Source organism: Castanea sativa, chromosome 10, assembly GCF_040712315.1.
Source record: "Castanea sativa cultivar Marrone di Chiusa Pesio chromosome 10, ASM4071231v1".
Taxonomy (NCBI): domain Eukaryota; kingdom Viridiplantae; phylum Streptophyta; class Magnoliopsida; order Fagales; family Fagaceae; genus Castanea; species Castanea sativa.
Genome location: NC_134022.1, coordinates 32,452,266 through 32,468,252, shown reverse-complemented (window position 1 = coordinate 32,468,252; position 15,987 = coordinate 32,452,266). Strand labels below are relative to the sequence as shown.

Sequence of the window (15,987 nt, the reverse complement as noted above, 5' to 3'; positions counted from 1 at the left end):
TACCTCTGGGATATCAGATATCATTAGAACATAAAAAACCTTCCTGCCCATGTTGTTATGCTTGAAAGTAGTGTGTAGCGAAGGAAGAAGAAACTCTTCCTAGAGACTGGAGTGGACTATTTTGGACGACCCATGGTTGCATTTGCATATGTTTACAATGGTTCGATACTTGAATTCAACTTGTATGGTGGGTAATACCTGCTGTTTGATTTAAGGCGCAAACAAAGCTGAATGATAAAAGTAACTGCAAAGAACCTCCTGGATTTGGATATGCAAATGAATCAAGATGTTGGTGAACAACTAGAAGCAAAGCTAGACAAAGGCATTAAATGATTGAGATCAGACGTAAACTAGGCTTTATTGAAAAATAAGTCAAGCATAGACAATATTTAAAAACTCGCCGACCCATAAATTGTGATAAATGTTACTGTCTATCTTTAACATTATTCATTTATCCCCTCAAATTCTCTTCTCCTCCACCTTATTGACTCATTTTGTTCAAAGTGTAGTGCTTTTCTTGCAAATACTTTTACTTTTTAAGTATTAGGATTGTTGTGGAATTGTGAGTGAGAGACAAAAGGAGAAAAATAGGAGGCAGAAGCAACAGTAATGTAGTTCAATATCACAACCTATATCTACAGTCTTGAGCCATTACATCTTTACTATATAGAAGTATAGCTATATAGTATAGAAACTATGTATTACAATGAAGCCTAAGCTAATATCTTTGGGTTGTAGTATTTGCACTGCAAGTAAGATTATGATTACTTTGTTATTTTATAAGTACATAGACTTGCAATGAGTTTGGGCTTTTTAGACCATAATATCTCTAACACCCCTTCAAACTTAAGGTGGCACTAGTGTTAGTAAAAGCACAAAGTATCCTTAACCACTAAGGTTTTCTAGATCTTGGGTGCAATGCACAATCACGTGCTTGATTGAGGTGAAGCACACATTATTTCAAAGTAATAAATTTGAAAATAATTACTAATAAATGATACAACAATCAAGTGATCATCCATAATTGTCATTCTGCACCTACAGAACATAATTGTGCGAGGACTAGCCCACCAACACTTGGGCTGATATGTTGTCAACCCTGCATTTTTTTTCTTCAAACGTCTTCTTAGTCCAGTTGGTCGATTTAGAAGAGAGAGAGTGAATAAAATAATATTTTTTATTTTTACAATCTTGCTACAGTAGTTTCTAAATTTAGGAGGACACTGAAGCAAAATTGTAAAAAAATTTAAGAACCCAAATCCAGATAAAGCTTGCATTTTGATGTTCATATTGTAAAATACAATTTTTTGGAGCTTTACACATCGAGTGTGAATGTTATACGCTTTTTAGAGCATTCACAATAGAAAATATCATCTTATCTTATTTTATCATCTTAAAAAGTTACTTTATTAATTATACCATACTATTTTACAATACACATAACATCCTAACTTTTATTTTCTTATTCTATTCATTAAAATATAATATATTACCCACTAAAATAATATAATATATTCCAATACATTTCTCTCTCTTTCTTCTTACTAAGAGCATTCTCATCAAACATTCTAAAAAATTTAGTATTTACCACCTCAAAACACTACTTTTACAATTTTAACATCTCATTTTACAATATCTCAAACATCAAACATTCTATTTTTTTTTACAATATCATTTAAATATTCTTTCTTTTAATATTTTTATTCATTTTTATTATTATTTCTCACTCTCCCTCTGCCTCTCTCTCCCACTGTATCTCCATTTTTCTCAACCCGGTCTAGAAGTTTCTCCCACCTCCATGGCCTAAGCTTTTCACCTCTAACCACGACACTCAATAGCATAAAATAAATAAAAAAAAAAAAAAACCACCCACCACACGGCCTCAACCCACAACAACCAACCACCAAATCAATCAACCCACACCCATAAGCCAAAGCCACCCCAATCAACTTATACCCAAGACCATAAAACCACTCAAAGATGCTGAAACCCACCCACAACCCAGATTCGATTTTACAAAACCCACCCACTCATACCCACGACTCAAGGCTTGCGATGGCTCCGGCGAGGTGATCTTGAAGAGGCGGTGAAGCGATCTTGCGAGGCGGGCCAAGGTGATCTTGAAGAGTGCGTGGCTTGCGGTGGCTCTGGTGAGGCAGACCATCGGAGACAAGAGCATAGAGGGAGAAGAAAAGCATAGAGAAAGAGGCAGAGAGAAACTAAAAAAAGAAAAAGAAAAACAAACCCGAGAGAGAGGAAGAAATAGACATGAGAATAAAAAACCTTTTTTTTTTTTTTACAATCCAAGCTACAGTGAGCTTGTATTGATACAAGCTCACTGTAGCAGTATGCCAAAACTTTTGCCATTTGATATCTTTGATGGAGTGGTTTTTTTGGTGTTTTGATGGTAAAATTTAACATATACTCCTTTTAGCATCCTTAATGGGAATGCTCTAAAGTGATACAGTGTTATCCTAAATGTAGGATGACACTGTAGTATAATTATAAAAAAATTTGTAATTGTAAGATTATACAAGTTCAGCTGCTAGGCTCTTTTTGTATCTTTATGCTAAATTTTCCCTTTATATACCATTTATAATTACCAATGAGAATGCTCTTCCGAGTCTTTAGGGTAAATATTGGTAAAAATGAAGTTTTTTGGGGTTATAGTAACTGTTTGAAGTTATTTGGGAAAATGAGGAGAGAGAGTGAATTTCGGCAACAATGTTGCCGAAATTCGAAGAAAAGTATGAGAGAGAAAATCCAAACTGAGGAGAGAGAAATTTTGAGAATTTCGGCAACAGTGTTGCCGAAATTTCTTCTGCCCAAACCCTGCCCGCTTCACTGAGTGCCCATGCGCGTGAGTGCCAAAAGGAAAAAATAAAAAAGGTTTGTGGCAATCCCATTGCCGAAAATGGAGGGAAAAGAAAAAAAAAAAAAAAAGTGGCCATGTAGTGCTGAAATAGGAAAAAAAAAAAAAAAAAATTGGCAATGGGGTTGCCGAAATAGGGGGGAAAGAAAAAAAAAAAAAAAAAAAAAAAAAAAAAAAATTGGCAATGGGGTTGCCCAAAAACAGGAAAAAAAAAAAAAAAAAAAAAAAAAAAAAAAGAGGTGGCCATATAGTGCCACATTTTTTTTTTCTTTCCCCCCATTTTGGCAATCCCATTGCCATAATTTTTTTTTTTTTTCTTTCCCCACTATTTCGACAATCCCATTGCCACATTTCCTTTTTTTTCTTTTTTCTTTTTTCTTTTTTCTTTCCCCCCTATTTCGGCAACCTCATTGCCAATTTTCCCTTTTTTTTTTTTTTACTATTTCGGCACTACATGGCCACCTTTTTTTTTTTTTTTTTTTCCTTTCCCCCCTATTTCGGCAATCCCATTGCCAATTTTCCTTTTTTTTTTTTTTTTTTCCTATTTCGGCACTACATGGCCACTTTTTTTTTTCTTTTTCTTTTTCTTTCCCCCTATTTCGGCAATCCCATTACTGTAATTCTTTTTTTTTTTTTTCCCTCCATTTTCGGCAATGGGATTGCCACAAACCTTTTTTATTTTTTCCTTTTGGCACTCATGCGCATGGGCACTCAGTGAAGCGGGCAGGGTTTGGGCAGAAGGAATTTCGGCAACACTGTTGCCGAAATTCTCAAAATTTCTCTCTCCTCATTTTGGATTTTCTCTCTCATACTTTTCTTCGAATTTCGGCAACACTGTTGCCGAAATTCACTCTCTCTCCTTATTTTCCCAAATAACTTCGAACAGTGACTATAATTCCAAAAAACTTCATTTTTACCAATATTTACCCAAAAGACTCATGCTCTTCCTCTAAAAAAAAATTAAAATACGTTTGTTACCGTTGTTTAAACAATAGTGTGCAGTCACTCTCGTATAAGACAAATTCTAATAATTACTCACCCTCATTCATTTGCCTGAGTAGTATAAGTCACTCGCATTCACATGAGTATAAGTCGCTCGCAAAAGGTCTATTGTTATCTCCAAATCCTAAGCACATAACTCATCAAGAAATAAGAATGGCTGGAAAGTTGTTCTCACAAAATGCCTTCTCCTTCTTGTATAAACATCTTATAAGGCCAGAGAACCCAACCTCTACTCAATGGAAGATCATCAATGCCCATGCAAGCCAAGTAAAATATCAGAAATACACCTCTCTTGTCCATAGAGCTGAGGAGCTTTCAAACCAAACATTGATATTTCACTCAGAAGCTTCCCTGCTGAAATCATCTTCATTGTTTCCTTACTTCATGCTGGTGGCCTTTGAAGCTGGAGGGCTCTTAAGGGCTCTCATTTTCTTTCTTTTATACCCCCTTGTTTGTTTGTTTGGTGAAGAGCTGGGGTTGAAGATTCAGATTTTCTTATGCTTCTTTGGCATAAAAAAGGAGAGCTTTAGACTAGGAACAGCTGTTTTACCAAGGTCATTTTTACAAGATGTTGGGGATGAAGGCTTTGAAGTGGTTAAGATTTGTGGGAGAAAAGTGGGAGTGAGTGACTTGCCTAGAATCATGGTTGAAGGGTTTTTGAAAGACTATTTAGGGGTAGATGCTGTTTTGGGGAAAGAATTAAAGGTGGTTTGTGGGTATTATGTGGGATTAGTGGAGGATATCAAGGCAGATGGAAATATTTTAGATAAGATTCTTGGCGAGAAGAGAACTGGTTCAGTTGCTATTGGGTTTTGTAGCTACAAAAAGCTTCTTGATCAGCATCTCTTTGCTCATTGCAAGGTTGGTTGTCCTAGATCTCTCTCTCTCTCACATCCGCACACATTCATGTAGATTTTTTTTTTTTGGGCCATAAGTCTTATAACTTAGTGACATTGCTTGAGGGTTCAAATCTCATGTTCTCATTGTTGTAAATATCGAATTATTAAAATAAATATGTTGATACTTGTTTTTTAACAATGTTCATGTGTTGCATGATCAGGAGGTTTGCTTGGTGAGTGAAGCTGAGAAGAGGAACTGGCATATCCTTCCAAGGGAGAAGTATCCAAAGCGGTTGATATTCCATGATGGAAGATTGGCGTTGAGGCCAACTCAACTGGCCACGTTAGCTATGTTCATGTGGATTCCACTTGGGATTTTCCTCGTCCTCATTAGAGTCCCTGTTGGCATTACTTTACCTCACTGGATGTCCAATCCAATATTGGCCTTTTCTGGTTCAAGAACCACTGTTTCGAGATCCAAGTCCTCCATTGCTTCAACCAGCAATGAAAAAAGACCAAATGGCATATTTTATGTGTGCAACCACAGAACTCTGCTTGATCCACTGTATGTTCAATCAGTTCTAGATAAGCCAATCTCTACAGTCACATACAGCATAAGTAAATTCACAGAGTTAATAGCTCCAATCAGGACCATCCACTTGACACGAGACAGGGAAAAAGATGGAATGGCAATGAAGAAATTGCTGAGCTATGGTGACGTTGTGGTTTGCACAGAAGGAACCACTTGTAGGGAACCTTATTTACTAAGGTTTAGTCCATTGTTTGCAGAGCTAGCATATGATATAGTTCCTGTAGCTATAGACGTGCAGGTCAGTATGTTTTATGGAACAACAGCTGGTGGGTGTAAATGCTTAGACTATGCATTTCACTTCCTGAATCCATATCCTACCTACTGCATCAAATTTCTTGAGAAGTTACCAGACTCGCACACATGTAAGTTTGGAGGGGTATCTAAGTTTGAAGTAGCTAATCATGTGCAGCATGAGATAGCCAAAGCTTTGGGGTTCCAGTGCACCAGTCTTACAAGAAAAGACAAGTATATGATCTTAGCAGGTAACGAGGGCATAATTCAGGATTCTAAAAGACCATGAACACCCATTGGTAAGACAATTAGTCTTATGTAGTAAAAATCATAAGGTGGGCAAGAACTTTGTAGCCCAATCAATGTTCAAATCTCCCTTTAGAGAAGTGAATCTAGTTTTTAATTACTTTTTATATACTACTGGGTAGGCCTGTAATTGTGAAAAACTAAATAAGCAAGGGACATTACGTTATGCTACGGATTGTGTGCAGTAGCTTAGCCACTGAGGTTTTTTTTTTGCGTGTTGTTAGATAAAGACAATTACTTTGTTTGAAAATTTTTAAAAGGTCGGGTGGTTTATTTTGGGTTAAATGTTGATTAGACATAATATTTTTTTACTTTCACTGTTAGTAATTTTTGTTGTTGGACGCTAATTCTTTTGAGTTTGCATATTTTGTTTTAAAATTTAAATTTATAGATTTTTTTATTGTCTTTAAAAAGAAGAAAATTCTATAGTTTCAAATATTTTTATAAATTACTGACGTGGTGGGTAATTATTAATAAATAAAAAAGTGGTGTAAGTGGTGAGCCTAGGTATGAACCAATAAAAATTTGCCACCTTAATAGTTTGTAAAAATTGTAGAAAATTTTTTGGCTATAACATCACTCTTAAAAGAATTAGAGTAATATTACAATCACAAACTATTTTACAATATTTTTACAAACTATTATTGTGGATAACTTTTTATTGGTTTTCATTTAACCCATTGTTAACATCATTTTAGCTGTTTGTTAAATATTTTGTAAAAAAGTTTGTGTCTTTTGCATGTATTACTCAAAAAATTAAAAATATTATTAAAAAAGCAAACTATAATTTTATAAAATAAAATTGTTACAATTAATACTAGTATATATTTCAATATTCAAGTAAAAGGTTACCTCACTCCGGACCAAAGCCATGTGTTTTTATCTTTTCTTTGAATTCTTTCTCCTTTTGTTCTTTCACAAGGTTCCAGATTAGGATCAGTGTTTTCAGTGCACTGAACATAGGTGAAACATATTTAAAAATAGATGTGTAACAATCTCAATAGATCAATATCAATAGAAATATAGAATCAAATGCTTAGGACCTGTTTAATATATGTGTTTAAATAATAATTTTTAAATTTAAAAGAATTTTTTAAAAATATATGCGGATAAAAAGTGTATATACATATATATATATATATATATAAAATGTTGTTTAAAAATTAAAAATTATATTTGGTAAATATATACCGACATCCCCTCAACACTTTCAACAGATTGTACAGAGCACTAATGGAACGCGGACAACAGCTCTCTGCATGTCATTTTTTTTCTTTTTGGTAAAGTAGTCTGCATGTCATTATTTCGTACCAAATGACAAATGACAATAATAAAGAAGCGTTTATTAACTACCAACTAGAATCCATTGATTATTACGTCTACCCTAGGGTTCGTACTACTGTATCATTTAATCCGTAAAGAAAGCCTACTACTTGCGACACTCTTTTCAAGAAAATGCCATAACTCCACCTGCTAACTCATGAACTCTAGCTCTCTCATTAAAACTCCACCGGCTAACTCGTGAACTCTAGCTCAACTCTCATTAAGAAAAAAAAAAGATTTAGGATGTCCAGCCTGTTTGGTGGGAGATATTTAGAGAGTGTTTGAGAGAGAAGTTGAATAATATTGTTTGTAATTTTTTTGAAATATATATAGATAAAAAAATGTGTGAAAATGTGTGTAAAGTTGTTTAAAAATTAAAAATGTGGGTTTGAACTACTTTACCAAACAGACCTTTAGTGTCATTATTTAAAATGGTGTGAAAATTATGGTTTAAAAAAGTTCTGAAAACACGTGTTTATAGTATTCATAAAGTAAAAAATGTATTTGGTATCATGTTTTAAATAACATGTTTCAGTATGAAAAATACATAATTGTGTGTTTGGTATCTATGTAATAAGTACAATATAATTTAATATTTTTTTTATTTGAGAAGAAAGAAATGAATTTATGTTTTGTCTAATCAAGTAGGCCTCATAGTTTTCAACATATTTACAAAAATGTCATTAAACAATGTTGTTTGAAAATTGAAAACTGATAAAAAGAGTTTTTAAATTCAATATTTAAACCCTTTAAAATGAACAACGTAACTCAGACAATACTCCAATAAAAAAAACACCATTTTTTTTTTTTGGGCTCACAGTTTTCGGTATTTAAGTTGAAAAGGTGTGTATAGGTGCAAAGGTGGCTTGTGTATACGCATTGTTGTGTGTGAAATGGATAGCACCATTGGCGGAGCCAGAGGGGGGCGAGGGGGGCACCTGCCCGCCCTGACTCCTAAATTTTTTTTTGTTGTATTAGTAGTCACATGGAGGGGAAAAAAAAAAAAAAACTTTTACTTGTCGAAAGTGATCAAAGCATTGCTTTTGTTTTGTCCTAAATGCAACTTGCTCCTATTTCACTATTTTTTTTATATCATTATTTACACCATTTTTACTATTTATGATACTTTTCATAGCATTTTTATCTTTGAATGATGCTAGAGATATTACAAATTTTACTACTTATGTCTTACAAATTAACATGTCACCAATCACAAAAAATAATTTCAAACATTTATTCATTATATTTTTTAAGTAACACTAATCATTTTTTTACTCTATCAGTTTGTAAATTTTTTAGTAGTTATGAATTGATTGTTTTTGTTTATTTATTTTAATAATATGAAATATATTCATATTTGCTTACAATTGTTTATTTATTTTGTTACAATTTTTTATTTATTTTGTTATTATTGTTGATTAATATTTTTTAGATAAATTTCACTTTTAATATCGTCTTTTAATTTTGCTCCCTCTAGACTAAAATTCTAGTTTCACCACTGAATAGCACCCACTTTGAGAAGAGTGGGTGTGTTGATAGAAGTTGTAATGCACGGATACTATATACGATGAAACAAAACTCCTTCATAATCCTTCCATAATTTGCTCAAAGAAGCAGGAATTTTCATGTGGATATTTGAAAGTTAGACTATTTCACTTTTAGCTTCATCAAAGATTCATTCACACACAAACACAAAAGAAATAAAAAAGCTTACCCAGAGATTCAATATACGAACCCGGCTCCTCTTTCTAGTCAAGTTATAACAATGACGCGTGGTTCTTGACATTTATGATTTCTTGATCGTCTTAGTACCATACCTAGCTATTGCTCCTGATGCAATTCATTTGAATGGTTGGAATTGATAGTTGCAAAAAGCAACTTTCAATCTCAACCATTGGTTCAAAAAAGTTAAGAAAAAAAATTAAAAAAAGTAAAATGTGAAAGTTGAAAATGTAAAAAGTGAAAAAAATTTGTGAGTGAAATTTAGATATTGCACGGGATATGAATCCCTCTACTTAGAGCATTTGCATCAGTTTATGCAAAATTTTCTTCTATTTTACATTAAAAAACCTACTTTTTCTATTTTATACACCCACTTTTACAAACCTCTCACATCAGTTGTTTATTATACACGTTTGCTCAAATAAAATATTTATTTCCTTCCCACCTTCATCTCTCTCACAGCCACCGGCACAGCCACCAGAATCCAAAGAAAACCAGTTTAAAAAAAAAAAAAAAAAACCCAATCAAAAAAATCCAACACAACCTGGCACAGCCACCATCGACGCCTCCGGCCTCCAATCACACCGGAATCCAAAGAAAACCAGAAAAAAAAAAAAAAAACCCAATCAAAAAACCCACCAAACCCACCAATCCGTCGAGCCTCACCCACACCCAAACCCATTCGTCGCCCACCGATCAGCCACCCTTCAACAAACCCACCGATCCGTCGACCCAAACCCCCCGATCTGTCGAGCCTAACCCACACCAAAAAAAAAAAAAAAAAAAAACCAACGAATCGGAGCAAGATCGACGCCTCGCAGCACCGCCCCCTCCTCGCGATGGCCGTCCGGCGACTCGGCTTGCTCGACCTTGCTCTTATCGGCGGCGAGGACGATCGGCGGCTAGAGGAAAAAAATGGATGAGATGAGAGAATGAGAGAGGTGCTGTGTCTGAGAGAGAGAGAGAGAGAGACAGAGAGACAGAGAGTTAGTTGGGAGGAGAGAGAAAAAACAATAAAAAAAACATATACACTTGCTACAGTACCCGTGTAAATTTACACGGTACTGTAGCATTGTGGATGATATAGATGAGTTTAAATAAGTTTAGAGGGATTGATGTAGGGGCTTTTTTGTTTAAAATGTGTAAAATTAATGATTTTTTCTCATTTTACACATTTATACCCATTTATCCATCCACTGATGTGGATGCTCTTACATGCAAGACTGGTCCGGTTCATTTAATGGGTTTTTTGGGGAGAGTCTTGTCAGTTTGGTTAGGGAGTTGAAATACTATGAAAGATTGAAAATAAAGGAAGGGAATTGGGAAGTGGAGGATAGAAAAATTTTAGTTTTCTTTATTTGTATTTGAATGGGAGGGTAGAAAAATAGAAAGATGGAAAATAAGAGAGAATTTATATATATATATATATATATATATATATATATATTAGAGGAATTATATATGAAATATAATTTGACACATTATAAAAGTGACATAACACAAATATTATTTTAACTTCTTCTTTTATCTATATATATATGTGATTAATTAATTAAATTGGTTAAAATAACATATTAAATAAGAAGGAATAAAAAAACAAAAACAAATGCTTGGGTAGTGGTACTTGCTATACCTTGCTGGTACGTTAATGTCGAATTAGATGCAAAAAATAATGAAGAAAAGTTTTGGACAAGACAAAACAAATTGAGTTGTGGCTGGGTACTGGTATTATGTAGTTACACGGGCAAAATAAACTTTTGCCCCTTAGGCTTCTTTTTTTCTCTAATTTTTTCCTCAAACTGGGGAGATTCATTTTTAGTAAGCTTGGAGAGAAAATTCCTAAGCTCCATGAGTGCTCTCATCCCCTTAAAATTCACCCAACCTAACACTTAAAAAAATAAATTATTTTCTCTCATTTTTTTTTCCATACTCTCTAAAATCTACCAAACCAAATGGACCTAAGTCAAGAGTGTATATAACAATGCTTCCTCCTTTCACATATTACTACGGATCCCAAGAATTCACTACTAGACTTATCATGGATGTAAAAAGACATAGCATTGCATATTTTATAGATCCCACGAATTTACTATCAAACATGTTATGGATATGAAAGAAAAGAACATTTCATATTCTACCCGATAGGGATAAAATCCCTAAGCAGACATACAAAAATAACCAGAGCAGACATTAGTGATGGAATTGGCAAAAGAGACAGTCTAGGCACTCTACCTATCAAAAAACTAGTGGACGGGCTCATGACCTAGACGGAGAGTCAAAGGCGACGGATGGACTCCTTAAAGTAGACGGACTTATCACATGGACGAAGAGGAGATACGACAGTTGGATTCCTCAAGGTAGACAGACCTAAGCAAGACGGTCTGCTGAAGCCACGTTGCACCTTCGTGGCATGAGTGGTCTCTAAAAATCCTAGTATGGAAATATCTTACATTCTACACCCAACCATAATCATAGGAATCCCTACAAGAAAAGAATCCTGTAAATTGCGAGTATTAATAAGGATCTTCTCTACAAGGAAATACCTCATCCACCAAGAAATTGAGGTTAGTTTTACACTACTATAAAAACCCCCAAAGCCTTCACAAATCAAGGTACGCATAATTTTTCTTAGCTCTGGCACTCTAGAGTTGTAGAAATTCTCTCTAAATTAACCTTTGCAGGATATTTGACCGGTATCACACCGGTACTCTCTGTAAGGTCTTCTTTGTTTTTGTCTTGCAGGTTCTGCCTAAGAGCACATGAGGACTATGCAACTCACTGACATTTTTTGGCATCATCAGTTAGCGCCGTTTATGAGAAAAAACTAGCAACCATATCAGCACTTCCTAAACAAAGAGTTGTATGGTACTCACTCGCTCGAGGGCGACCAATAACAATCAAAGAGAGAACCACGCACTACTGCCCTTGAAAGGCAGGTACAAACTCTAACCGTGACTGTGGAACGCCTTACTAAGCAAAACCACGACCTGGAAGAACCAAAGTTATTAATTTCGTTCCGTTTCGGCCGGAATGGCCGAAAAATACCATTCTGGCAAGTAAACTAGAATTGTATACGCCCTTGTTCCACCTCGAAACAAATTCCAGGTCATTCCGGAGTGTTCCAGTTGTTTCGGGTGATTTCAAGAAATACTGGCTGAAATTATGGATTCGGCCGAAATGAGTTTCATGTGAAAAAAAAAATTGATAGAATATAAGGAAAAATCATATGAGCCATGGTGAGGGGGGAAAAATAAAAGGGAGGAGGAGGTGAGAAGAAAAAAATCAAGAGAAAAAAACAAAAGGAAAAAGAAGATAAGAAAGAAAAAAAAAATCAAGAAAAGCTCACGATAATGAGATTTATCATTTATGTATGCTTCCTCTTAGAAGTTAGAACCCATGTCTTTGCCAAGACTCCGCTAGAACCCAGCTAAGAAGATCTTTGAGAAGTGAACTTCAGATGGCGTTTCAGACTTTTAGCAAAGTAAGAGATAGTGTTTCATTTGCTTTACTGAGTTGACCACACAATCCAGGTAATAATAATAAATAAATAAAATAGTATAAAAAGTAGAAATAGGAAGTCATTGAAAAGACAATCACGTGAGGATGGTAATTTCTTGGAAGCTTCCTATTTTACAATGCCCAACATCCATGTTTATTTACCAAAAAAAAAAACCCAACTATTCTGATTTAATTTTTTTTTTTAATTTTAAAAAAACCATCTAACTACTTGGATAAGTTGATTAAGATTTCTTTTCTAACCTCTCTATTAAGTTCATTAGTTAATGTCAAAATAATTGCAATAATATATATATATATATATATATATATATATATATATATATATATATATATATATATATATTAGTGGGTAATTCTGAAACAATATAAAACGGTACACCAAAATTGGCCGGTATCGAAATTTTCCATTCCAATAGACAAACCGAAACGGTCACCGAATCGGTATTCATAACATTGGGAAGAACAGCTGTGCCAAAGGTACCACGGAGAGGAGCAATAGGGTACCAATGTCAAAAGGAGGGACCGAGAAGGACCAGAGGGCAACAACGCTCTAAGCAGACAAGAGCAACAAGACACCAGATGTCCGTCCGTTGCGGAAACGGCACCACCTTACATGGTTGCGGAGATGCAGATGATGAAGGAGATGATGGATTTCATGATGAACACTCACAAGGGACGGGTGTCAAATGACCTCGACGAACTAGTCCACCGGACAGACTCACCCTTTACTACACTCGTCACTTCGTTCCCCCTTCCACCAAAGTTCTGCATGCCACAGATAAAAGCCTATGACGGGTTTAAAGATCCCTTGGATCACTTGGAATCGTTCAAAACCCTCATGCATTTACAAGGTGTTGTGGACGAGATCATGTGTCGAGCTTTCCCAACTACATTGAAAGGTCTCACCAGGGTATGGTTCAGCATATTGATGCCCAACTCCATCGATACCTTCAAGGAGCTAAGTGCGCAATTCGTATCGCACTTCATAGGGGGGCATAGGTACAAGAAATCCATTGCGTGCCTGATAAGCATCAAGCAACGAGAAGACGAGATGCAAAGGTCCTATATAGCACATTTCAACAAAGAAGCCCTTTCGATAGACGAGGCCGATGACAAGATACTTGTTGTTGCCTTCACCAATGGCTTGCGAAAGGGGAGTTTTTTTGTTCTCCTTATACAAAAACGACCCAAAGACCATGTCAGATGTGCTTTATCGAGCCACTAAGTACATGAATGCAGAAGATGTGCTATTGGCCCAAGAGGAAAAACCCAAGAAGAGGGAAAGGCAAGAAGATGCACGGTAGGATAGGAGACGGAAGGCAACCAGAACCGGAGATTGACGGGAGGATAGGCATTCCTAACCGCCCACATGAAGGTTTGCAAGTTTCACCCCATTGACTGCCCCGATAGATCAGGTTCTGATGCAAATCAAGGACGATATGACCTTAACGTGGCCTGGCAAGTTGAAGGGAGATCCCAACAAGAGGTTAAGAGACAAGTATTGCTATTTCATCGGGATCACGATCACGACACATTTGAATGCCCTCATCAGATAGGGGAAACTACAACGTTTTTTCAGCAAAGAAATGACGGACCTACCGCAAGAACAGGCTGGGAGAAGGGAAGGTGAGTTCCCTAGGCCATCTTTAGGGGACATAAGGACGATTGTAGGAGGCACCGCAACATCTAGCTCGTCTAGGAAAGCCTACAAAACCTACCTTAGGATGGTTCAGAACGTCCAGCTGATGGGATTCGTTCCAAAGATGGCACGGGTCGATAACCCCATAGTTGGGTTCTTGGAGGAAGATGCTCGACGTCTCCACCACCCCCACGACGATGCACTTGTTGTTATCATACGGGTAGGGGACTACAACACTCACCAAGTCCCAATTGATAATAGAAGCTCTACTGATATCCTCTATTACTCGGAGGAACAAAAGTATATCCCATCGGAGAAATCACATTGCCTGTGACTGTTGGAGATTACCCTCAGTAGATCAAAAAGAATGTAACTTTCCTTGTCGTCAACTGCTCGTTTGCTTACAATGCCATACTAGGCCGACCTACCCTTAATTCATGGAAGGTCGTGACTTCAACCTATCACCTGATGATCAAGTTCCCTATCGAGTACGGTGTAGGAGAGGTGCGAGGAGATCAAGTGGCAGCACGTGAATGCTATATAGCAATATTAGAAATGGACGACCACTTACAGACTCTGAGCATAGAGGAGCAATGGATGGTTGTGGAGCCAGTTGAAGGGTTGGAAAAGATACTTCTCGATAACTCCAAACTTGAGCGGACGACCAGAATTGGCACCCTCGCCAGTCCTCCCGTTCGCCAAGCAATCACGACATTCCTAAGAGAAAACCAAGATGTCTTTGCCTGGAGCCACGAAGACATGCCCGGGATTGACGCTTCAATTATGGTTCACAGGTTGAATCTATCACCCTCCTTTCCCCCAATTCTTCAGAAGAAGCGAGTGTTTGCCCAGGAGTGAGATAGGACCATAGCGGAAAAAGTCCGCAAATTACAAGATGCAGAATTCATTAGGTAGGTATACTACCCCGACTGGCTGGCCAATGTAGTGATGTTCAAGAAAGCCAACGAAAAGTGAAGGATGTGTGTAGACTTCACGAACTTAAACAAGACATGCCCCAAGGATAGCTACCCACTCCTAGTAGACTCAACAGTGAGACACCAGTTGTTGAGCTTCATGGATGCTTTTTCTAGTTACAACCAAATCAAACTAGACGAGGCTGATTAGGAGGAAACTTCGTTCATCACTAGCCAAGGCCTTTTCTGTTATAAGGTGATGTTGTTCAGTCTCAAGAACGCGGGAGCAACGTATCAAAGGTTTATGAACAAAATGTTTGCACATCAGATTGGGAGGAATGTCCAAGTCTATGTGGATAACATGCTAGTGAAAAGTTGACGGGAAGATGACCATTTGGACGACCTCAAGGAGACCTTCAATACCCTCCGCTCTTATAACATTGTTCGGGAGCCTTTTTCGGTTGCTCGGCCACGTGTGGTCCTTTAGATGGGTGACCTTGCTAGACTTGGGTTTGTTTGGGGAGTTGCGTTCGGGACTCAACATTAGGTCATATGGTCCAACAGCTACCAGCGTACTTTTAAGCCTATAAAACCATTAAAGCCAAAGTCTAAAAATCACGATAATGGTTGAATAAATATGTAATATATGTTTGATATAATAGCTTTGATTAATAGTTGTAATAGTAGTTAGAATAAAGTAATATGTATTTAAATGTGACGTAATCATGTACTCAATGATGTATATTTAAAGATATGAAAGCAAAATCACTTATCTTTGTATGGTTTGTAGCTCCAGCTGTACAGCTTCTGTGAGTTGACAATATCCCAGCAGAGTGACCCCAGCGGTAGAAATGTAGTTTGCTATGATAACTTCAAGATTGAGGGGGAAAAATGGGTGCAACTGGAGGGAGAGAGAGTATGTCCAGCTATGTATAGGGGCTGGTTAAGGTTGCCCCTCTTATCATGCATTTAAATGAGTTTTCCCTTTGACAATACTTTTTTAGTTGTTGTGAAGTTATGAATAGTGT

General features: G+C 36.4%; 1 protein-coding gene across 1 annotated transcript; it reads left to right on the top strand.

Moving 5' to 3' along the window:
• Window positions 1-3,972: 3,972 nt before the first annotated feature.
• LOC142612909 (putative glycerol-3-phosphate acyltransferase 3) lies at window positions 3,973-6,013 on the top strand. The gene is made up of 2 exons (XM_075785083.1): window positions 3,973-4,735; window positions 4,935-6,013. The coding sequence occupies exons 1-2, from the start codon at window positions 4,028-4,030 to the stop codon at window positions 5,823-5,825; spliced, it is 1,599 nt and encodes a 532-aa protein (XP_075641198.1). The 5' UTR covers window positions 3,973-4,027; the 3' UTR covers window positions 5,826-6,013.
• Window positions 6,014-15,987: the final 9,974 nt, after the last annotated feature.

Coding starts and splice junctions, on each gene's coding strand:
- LOC142612909 (XM_075785083.1), top strand. CDS start 4,028: ATGGCTGGAAAGTTGTTCTCACAAAATGCCTTCTCCTTCTTGTATAAA. Junction 4,736..4,934: donor ATCTCTTTGCTCATTGCAAG/GTTGGTTGTCCT, acceptor TTGCATGATCAG/GAGGTTTGCTTGGTGAGTGA.